At 37.2% G+C, this 10365-nt stretch overlaps 1 protein-coding gene across 1 annotated transcript in view; it reads right to left on the bottom strand.

The window, feature by feature from the left end:
• PSMG2 (proteasome (prosome, macropain) assembly chaperone 2) overlaps nt 1-10365 on the bottom strand; it is a 39185-nt gene that overhangs the window by 20681 nt on the left and 8139 nt on the right. The window contains exons 2-3 of the mRNA XM_006877594.1: nt 7495-7666; nt 5056-5114 (exon numbers count right to left, since the gene is read on the bottom strand). Coding sequence (XP_006877656.1) covers nt 5056-5114; nt 7495-7666 — 231 coding nt within the window. The remainder of the gene's footprint in view (nt 1-5055; nt 5115-7494; nt 7667-10365) is intronic.

Below are 10365 nucleotides of genomic sequence, written 5' to 3'. Positions count from 1 at the left end.
GTGCAGCCAGAGTGCTACTTGGAAGCCAAGATGGCTAAACTTCGTCTCTCACACTTTGGACATATTGTCAGGAGGGAACAGTCGCTAGAGAAGGATGTCATGCTGGGTAAGGTGGAGGGTCAGAGAAAGAGAGGAAGACCCCCACTGAGATGGATCAGCCAGGTGGCATCATTGATGGCGTCAAGTATGGCAGCGGTAGTGAGGTTGGCCCAGGATTGGACACTGTTTCATTCTGCTGTGCATGGGGTCGCTATGAGTCGGTTCTGACTCGATGGCACCTGACAACAACAACAACTACTTAAGAAGGAATCTATAATTACTTAAAAACAACTACATGGTTAACTATAAGATGCTCTTGCTAGAAATTTATGGCCTGAATCTGATCATGAAACTATCAGATGAATACTGAGTGCAGCAGAGTCCACAAAGGAATCAAGATGGTAAAGAACAGAAGAAAGAGGAGGCAGATTGGCTCTAAACTGAAGGGAACCAATTAAAAAGACATAGCAGACAAATGCATGTGAACCTTGACTGGATCCTGATTTGAAACAAACTATGAAGGACATTTTGGGGCAACTGGGAAAATTTGCATATCTTGGCTAATTGCTTGCTGCCAACTGACCTTATATACCTCACACTTTATGATTAAAGGTCACTATAGTATCCTCCATGTCAACAATCTCATGAAGGGTTTCTCTCATTTTCTGATGCTTTATATTTTGTAAAACATGTCCTTTTCTAGTGATTGTCTTTCTTGATTAAACATGTTCAAAGTAGACATGAAGTCATGCTATCCTTGCTTCTAAAGAGCAGTCTGACTGTACTTCCAGCAAGATGGATTCCTTAAGCAAATTGAAATCGAAAGGTTGGCGGTTTGCACCACAAAATCTGCAGTTCAAATTCACCAGTCGCTCCTTGGAAACCCTATACAGCCATTACTATTAGTCAGAAGCAACTCGATGGCACTTAACAAGAAAAACGGCATTGTATATTCTTCACTGATACCACAATTCAACAATAACAATTCTCCTTTGTTATGCCTTTTTTACTTTACAGCTTTTAAATGCTTATGAGACAAAAAAATATCATGGCTTGGGTCAAGTACACAACATCAAAGATGTTTGCTTTAAAAGTCTTTTGCAGCAGTTGCTCAATGCAATACATTGTTTGATTGCTGCTTCATGGACACTGTTTGTTGATTCAATTAGAATGAATGATACTATTGAATAATTTATCACATGTTGATTTCTCAGGGTGGTAATGGTGGTATGTTTGTGAATGAAAATATCCCTGATACTGAAATACGAGTGGCGAGGTACTCAAGAATACAATGACATGTCACTTGTCTACTTCTGTATTGTCTGATAGAAGGAAACTGTGTAGGTGTAGAGAAAAAGATACCAAGCAGGTGTGGCATGATGTTAACAAGTGAATATAGAATGTGGATGATACAATATTTGGAAGAACTCACTTTAGGAAATTCAATATAATCTGAAATACAGTTAAGGAAAGGTATAACTCGTATAGTGCAGTGGATGAGAGAGACAAGCTAACTGGACTAGAATGTTGGTGCCACTTTCTATGAACTGTACATTTCAGGTAAACAGCTTAACTGTTTTGTACTTGGTTTCCTCATTTGTAAAATGAGGATAATGTATTATCTATCTCATAGGATTGTTGTGAGGATTAAATAGAATAAAAAATATAAAGTGCTTGGAACACGACTGGTGTAAAGAATCAATGCTCAATAAACATTTGCAATTACTTTAAACATAATTCTTTATTTTCACTTACCAAAAATTTCATTTAGAAGCCTTGAATCTTAATTCAACATACTCTGATGTTAGAATTAAAACCAAAAGCTATGTACCACAATGTAAAAATGCTAGCAATTCACTGTAAAATTTTGGATGTGATGCCATTAACGAAAGTGGAAAATGACAGGCAACTACTGATAAAAATAAGACTGATAAAAAATCAAAATTTGAGACTGAATGACACACACAACATGGATGAACCTCACAAACAATACTGAATAAAAGAAGATGGTCATAAAGGGCACAAACCTGCAGATTCCTTTTAAGTGAGTGAGTAAGCAATTGCTGGGATAAGGTGTGGGCGAGGGCTTGGAATGCCAGAAAAAAATTTTTTTTGATCTGAAGGCTAAGAGATTTACTTTGTGAAAATTCATTAAACTGTGTACTGAAGATCTGCACATATTTCTTAAATGTAATACTTTTTTTAAAAGTTAAAAAAAAAAGGCATTAAGCAGTGAATCATATCATTGAAACTGCTTATTTCTGATCTCCTGAGCAGATAGATAGCACCTTAATCATTCTGAGTAATCTATTCAACAAGTACTTTCTGAGAGCTTCTCCATATACTACTAAGAGTAGGGAGTTAAGAAGGAATGAAACAACCATGCCTCTAAAGAAGCATACTTCTCTATGAGAGGCAGACAATCAATGGGAGACATGTCAGGTGGTAGTGAACTGTGAAGAAAAGGAAAGCAGGAATAAGAGATAAAAAGGGAAGGCTTTTCTGGTGAGGAAACACTTGAGCCAAGACCTAATGGATGGTCGACTATTTGGGGGGAAGGCATACTAGCAAAAAATTAATGCAAAGGTGCTGAGACAGGAGTGAGCTTGGTTTGTGGAAATAATACAGGGAGGCCAATGTGACCAGGGTGAGAGAAAGGGAAAACAGGCAATAGACACATAGAAATAGCTGATGATAGATTCATTAGCACCATGCTGTCCAAGAGAATTACTGTGGTGATGAGGAATATGTCCTTTATGGTGACTACTAGCCAAATGTACTATCAGGCATTTGAAATGTGACTAATGTGACTGAGACACTGAATTTTAATGTTATTGACTTTATAAGTAAAACAACTAACTAGTGTTGTTAAATGCCATCGAGTTGGTTCTGACTCTTCCTATGTTGGGTTTCCGAGGTTGTAAATGTTTGTGGAAAAGAAGCCCTTTCTGTTTCTTCCACGGAGTAGGTGGGTCGGCTTGCTGACATTGTGACAGAGCTACTGTGCTCCCCAACTACATGTGGCGTGCTGTTGTTAAGTGCTGTCAAATCAGTTCCAATCACAGTGACACTATACAGTGTTTCCAAAAAGTGGCTGCTGAGTTTGAACTGTCAATCTCGAGGTTAGCTTTTGTTGTTGTTGTTATTAGTTGCTTTCGAGTCAGTACTGACTCACAGTAACATTATGCACAACAGAACAAAACACTGCCCGGTCCCATGCCAACCCCACAATTGTTTGAGTCCACTGCTGCTGCCACTTTGCCAATCTATCTCACTGGAGGTCTCCCTCTTTTTCTTTGACTCTCCACTTTACCAAACATGATACCCTTTCTCGAGGAATTGGTCCCTCTGGATAATATGTTGAAAGTATGGCTTCTAAGGAGCATTCTGGCTATACTTCTTCCAACACAGATGTTTGCTCTTTTGGCAGTCCATGGTACTTTTAATATTCTCCTCCAACACCATAATTCAAATGCATCAATTCTTCTACAGTTTTCCTTAGTCACTGTCCAACTTTCACATACATATGAGGTTACAAAAACACCATGGCTTGGGTCAGGCACACCTTAGTCCTCAAAACTGACATCTTCACTAGTTAACGCTTTAAAGAGGTCTTGTATACCAGATTTGCCTAATGCAATATATGAGTGTTGACAGTTGATCTGAGCAAACTGAAGTCTTTGGCAACTTCAATCCTTTTTCCCCTTATCATGATATTTAGCTTTTGTTCCAGTGGTGAGGATTTTTGTTTTCTTTACATTGAGGTGCAACTCATATGGAAGGCTGTGGTCTTTGATCTTCATCAGTAAATTTTTTAAGTCCTCTTGGCTTTCAGAAAGCAAGGTTGTACCATCTAACTATCACAGGCTGTTAATGAGTCTTCCATGGCATCCAATCCTGATGCCATGTTTTTCTTCATATAATCAAGCTTCCTGGATTATTTGTTCAGCATACAAACTGAATATGTCTGATGAAAGAATACAACCCTGGCGTGTACCTTTCCTAATTTTAAACCATTTAGTGTTTCCTTGTTCTGTTTGAACAACTGCATCTTGGTCTACGTACAGGTTTCTCGTGAGTACAATTTAGTGTTCTGGAATAGTCATTCTCTACAATGCTGTCCAGAGCTTGTCATAATCCACAAAACTGAAAGCCTTTGTGCAGTCAATAAAGCACAGGTAAACATCTTTCTTACTAGAAAGATCTCTGCTTTCAGCCAAGATCCATCTGAAGTCAACAATGATATCCTTCATTCTATGTCGTCTTCTGAATCCAGCTTGAACCTCTGGAAATTCTTTGTCAATGTATGGTTGCAATCAGTTTTAAATTATCTTTAGCAAAATTTTATTTCCATGTGATATTAACAATATTGCCTGATGATTTCCGCATTCTGTTGAGTCACCTGTTTGGAATGGGCACAAATATGGATCTCTTCCAGTCATTTGGCCAGGTAATTGTCTTTCAAATTTCTTGGCATAGATGAGTGAGTGCCTATATTGTTGCATGAGTTTATTGAAAGATTTCAATTTGTATTCCATCAATTACCAGAACCTTGTTCTTTGTCAGTGCCTTCAATATTGGTACTAGCCTGAAATATTCTTCCACTTAAACTTTTTCACCATAATGTATGTCCTAGTTCTTTTCTATGTAATCATGCAATACTGGTGTTAGGGGAGGTTGTGTGCCTTTGAGTTCTTTTCAATTTATATGGCCCAGGAAATCTTTACGGGAGTAGAAAGCCTCATCTTTCTCCTGAGTGGTGACTGGAAATTCAAACTGATGACCTTGCACTTAGCAGCCCAGCTTATAATCCATTTTGCTGTCAGCCCTCCTTTGAAATAATGGTAATAAGTATAAAATCTTATGAGATTATTATTCTAGTAATTACATTTTTTAAAATTTCAACTGTACACACAGTAAAATAGAAATGATTTTTGAATCTTGTTAATGATACAGACTTGGTATCTTTTCATTATATTTTATGTCAACTTAAAAAGACAAATATAGCATACTAACCTTGATAAAAATTGATCTTAACTGAAGAGCCACTAGCTTCCTTGAAGGTAACAAGTATACTATAAAGATAAGAAGAAAATGAAATCATATTATAGGAAAAATGAGTTACACAAGTTAAAATTAATATGATAAAAAATTAAAATTGAAGTATAAGAACTTTGCATGTAAATATTTTTAAAAATATAGCACAGATACACTATATTATCTTGTCAAAATAAAACATTTTAATAGAACCTTAACATGTGCCAAAAGACTTTTGTCTATGAAATAGATTCATTTCTGAAAAGTAAATTAAGAATGATGACTTTGTTTAGCTGAAAGTATATGTTTTGGTTTCTGCTAGGTCTTTTCTGATACTCTCTTCTCTTATCTCTGAAAGGCAGTAACACTCATTGGGACTGAGAAGGAAGAATAAAGTGTGGGAGAATGTTAGCCATATTAGAAAATCCTTGGACATGTACATTTATAGTCTTAAGGAGTTTTTGAGAGATCTGGAATAATATGCAAAATTTTCTGAGTGCCAATGTGTGCACTTTTTACAGGAACAGGATCCAGTATTTTCATCAGGTTCTTCAAGGGGCCCACACTCCAGAGATGCTGAGGTTCTAATTTCTAAGAACGAGAAATTCTGATATGTATTAAGGGGAAAACGGCCTCTGAGGGCACAGGGTTAGACTGCTGTACTAGGGGGTAAGCTCCTAGTTACTATTAAAAGGTTGCAAACAACAGACTGAGACCAATCCTCTGGTGGATCATGTCTTTCTTGGTTACAAGTATTTTGAAGACTGTCTCTCTGAGGCTGGCTTGGTAAGGCTGAGAACTGTGCTGCACTTGGCAAGTCTAGTGAGCATCAGTGTATTCAGGGTAAAGGAGGCTATAGCAGGAGGTTAGGAATTAGGGAAAAGGGCATAAATTTAGGGAAAAGGGGCTAAGACCCTAGGCCATTTCACTGCTAGTTTAATTTATAACGTACACATATAGTTCAAGTCAACTGAGGTGAGAAAAGTATACATTTGTAGGGGTGTGAGTAGGCTAAGCTTTAAAACGTAAGATATACCATCATGTATAATAGCATTACAGGCAGTTCCTGACATACATAGGACAGGGCTCTAGTCAAATGACTCTATGGAAGTCAGTTCAGTTGTAAATAGAATATGCAAACCTCCCATTATTGCTGCCTTTTATTATCAGTTTTTTTATAAAAAATAACACTGAACATCTGAGAATGAGAACATCAACAATTACACACTGCAACATTATAAACAGTACTAATCACTAATGATAAAATGCAGAAACCACGCACATACATACACACACACACCAGATAGTTAAGTGCAATTTGCTGTAACTCAAATACATTTTAAGTAGGAGACTATCTGCAACCTAAATTCTACATCAGTGTATAATGCTACTGTTCTTTCGACTTATAATAGCCCAGTAAATCTTTATGGGATTACAAAGCCTCATCTTTCTCCTGAGTGCTGACTAGTAAATTCTCAATAAACAGCTTTTAGCATTAGTGAAACACATTAAATTCTAGTTCTACCACTTATAGTCCTTTACTCTTTAATATAATAACTGAAATCCAGTCTCATGTTAACAAAGTAATTTTTCCTGCAGGAATTTCAATAATAAAGTTATTTCTCAAAATGCATTTTCTTATTACAAACTAACAATAATGACATGGTTAATAATAATAAGACTGATAAAAAACTCAAATGCTTCTTCATCTGTCCTTCAGTCCACACAGATCTCTCAGGCTCCTCTATCAGCTTGGGCTTTAACCCTAAAATGGTAAGCAGAAGACTAAGAGGCCAAGAAAGTAATTAGCCATCCAAGTAAACTGAATACCAGTGCTTCATGATCCACTCACATAGTGCTGTTTCATATAGTATTAGTGCAATATAAACTGTGTTCCCTAATTAATCAAGCCTGACATATCTAATGTGCTAAGGGAAAAGATCACCCTGAGTGGCATTTGGCAACTCACTCTCTGAGCCTTACCAAGCAATCAACTTATTATGGAATCTGTAACAGTATAATAGGATAACTGTGAGTAACTACATATTAAGCATTAGGACTGAGTCCAGTGGAAATCTCCTTTCCCTATTTCCTTCATATTAGTGATGATTACATAAAAAATAAAGCTGTGACAAAAGAGGGAAAAATTCATGTTGGGAACAAGAAAGAAAAAGCAAGCTTTCAATTCTATCTAAAGATACAAGTACAATTAAATCCTTCAGAGCTGCCATTTAGGAAAAAAGGCTAGGACCTAAAGCCTAGAGTTAAGAGAACAGGAAAATATGAATGGGTGGTCATACACTGTAACTGCACCAAGATAGCATTAAGTAAATGTTTGCTTCAAAGTATTATCTGTGAGTCTATTCCTAACTTAAAACAACTTTGCAGTAGGAAAAAACATGTTGAAGTTGTACATACCCTCAGCATTTATACAGAGTTCTGTTGAGTTTTCTTCTGTGGTTGCATATGGATTGTTTCCAACCATTGGCACAAGACAATCCGTATAGAAGTAACCGACCTTAAACATATTCAGTGTGGAGATAATCAGATCTACTGCAAGCTGGCCAACATTTCCAACAGATACTGCTGGCTGAAATCAGAGAAGATATACTTGATAAGTTATAAAATTAGCAGCACTTAAAAATTTTTAGAATGAAAACAGAATCAAAATAATAGTAGTGAATGCTTATGTTTAAGTGTATCATAGGTAGATCCTGAGTCATAAGTAGATACTGAATTTTAATTAGCTATAACTGCAATGTTACTTGGTACATCTACCACCTCCTAGACCATTCATTTAATCAAATACTTACTGAGCACTTACTATGTGTCAACTACTGCTCTAGACACAGGATGCAGTTAAAAAAAAAAAAAAATCAGAAAAAATTCCTGCCCTTGTGGAGCTTCCTTTCTAACAAGGACCTGCAGGATAATGCACTACACCACAAGGTCAGTCTGAACCTCAAGGTTGGCAGTTCAAACTCATCAGCTGCTCCTCGGAAATCCTTTATGGGGTCACTATGAGTCATAACCGACTCGACAGTACTTAACAACAAACAACATACAGTAAAATATACAGTAGTAAGTATGATTGGTATATAATGTGTTACTATATGTCTCTGTGTGGTTAGTTTTAATTTTTGAGATAAACACAAAATCCCGGGAATTAACATCTTGTGAAGTGAGAAAGTAAGTGTAAAGGCTATCAGACATAAACAAAAGCACTATTGGGTCTTCTTTCAGTTTGCCTTTTTGCATCTCTTTTTTGTCCACTACTAAAGGCTGAAGTGATTGATGTTTTCACACTTAATACATGTACACTTACCCCTGCAGTACCTTGAATTTATTTAATACGGTTTTCTATCCAATGTCTTCTTTATTCCTACCAAATGATTTGATGGGACCAAGCAAATAGGGTATATGGGACTTTTAACACTGGGATAAGTTAGCTTTGTCATCCTGCTAGGTTTAAAAGCGCCATCTCAGAAGCAAGAACAGACAATTCCAAGACTATCAAGAAAAAAAGAGAATGAGTCGAACATAAGATTCCTACCCAGGAAAGGAACAACAGTATAGGTGGTGGCAGAGGCAACAGCATCGAGAGACAAAGTAGTTGTGGGCTGTTAGGCTCATGGACTGAGTAAAGCTGAGTACCTATGGGCAGGAGGCTGGCTTACAGAATGCCCTTTGGACATTCAAAGTCTGTCTCTTTTAAGAGCATTGTAACAGGGCAGACCACCACTCGTCTATCAGTTTGTCGTACTGTGGTGGATTGTGAGTTGCTGTGATTCTGAAAGCTATGCCACCGGTATTTTAAATACCAGCAGGGTCACCCATAATGGAAGGTTTCAGATGAGTTTCCAGACAAAGATAGGCTAGGAAGAAAGAGTGACAAACTACTTCCAAATATTTAGGCAATAAAACTTTATGAATAGCAGAGAAACACTGTCAGATATGCTGCCAGAAAATGAGCCCCTCAGGTTGGAAGGAACTCAAAATGCGACCGAGGAAGAACTGCTTCCTCAAAGTAGACTTGACCGTGATGACGCGATTGGAGTAAAGCCCATGGGAGAAAAGCCGATGGAACCTTCATTTGATGATGGGGCACAACTCAAAATGAAGAGAAACAGCTGTAAACATCCATTGAAAATTGGAACATGGAATGTAAAGTATGAATCTGGGAACACTGGAAGTTGTCAAAAATGAAATGGAATGCATAAACACAGATATCCTAGGAATTAAGAAATGGAATGGTATTGGCCATTATGAATCTGACAACCACATGGTTTACTATGCCAGGAATGACAAATTGAAGAGGAAGGGTGTTGCATGCATCGTCAAAAAGAACATATCCAGATCAGTCATGAGGTACAACACTGTCTATGATAGGATAATATCCATGCGCCTACAAGGAAGCCCAGTTAATACCACTATTATTCAAATTTATGCACCAACCACTAAAGCCAGTGAAGATGAAATAGAAGAATTCTACCAACTTCTTCGATCTAAAATCGATCAAACATGCAATCAAGATGTATTGCTCATTACTGGTGATTGGAATGCAAAGGTTGGGAGCAAAGAGGAAAAATCAGTAGTTGGAAAATATGGCCTTGGTGATAGAAATAATGCTGGAGAATGTATGATAAAATTCTGCAAAACCATATTTCATTTCAAATACCTTCTTTAGACAGCATAAGAGACAACTATACACATGGCCCTCACCAGATGGGATACACAGAAATCAAACTGACTACATCTGCAGAAAGATATGATGGAAAAGCTCCACATCATCAGTGAAAACAAGGCAAGGGGCAGACTGTGGAAGAGACCATCAATTACTCATACGCAAATTCAAACTGAAGCTGAAGAAAATTAAAACAAGTCCACGAGAGGCAAAATATGACCTTGAATATATCCCACCTGAATTTAGAGATCTTCTGAAGAACAGATTTGATACATTAAAAACTAAAGACCGAAGACCAGAAGAGATGTGGGATGACATCAAGAACATCATACATGAAGAAAGCAAAAAGTCACTGAGAAGACAAGAAAGAAGGAAAATGTCAAAATGGATGTTAGAAGATACAATGAAACTTGCTTTCCAGCGTAGAGATGCTAAAGTAAATGGAAGAAATGAGGAGGTCCAAGAGCTGAACAGAAGATTTCAAAGATCATCTTGAGAAGATAAAGCCAAATACTACAACAAAATGTGCAAAGATCTGGAATCAGAAAACCAAAAAGGAAGAACACGCTCAGCATTTCTCATTCTGGGGGAACTGAAGCAAAAAT

This window comes from Chrysochloris asiatica, unplaced genomic scaffold (assembly GCF_000296735.1).
Source record: "Chrysochloris asiatica unplaced genomic scaffold, ChrAsi1.0 scaffold00533, whole genome shotgun sequence".
NCBI classification, from domain to species: domain Eukaryota; kingdom Metazoa; phylum Chordata; class Mammalia; order Afrosoricida; family Chrysochloridae; genus Chrysochloris; species Chrysochloris asiatica.
This window is presented reverse-complemented; position numbering and strand designations above follow the sequence as displayed.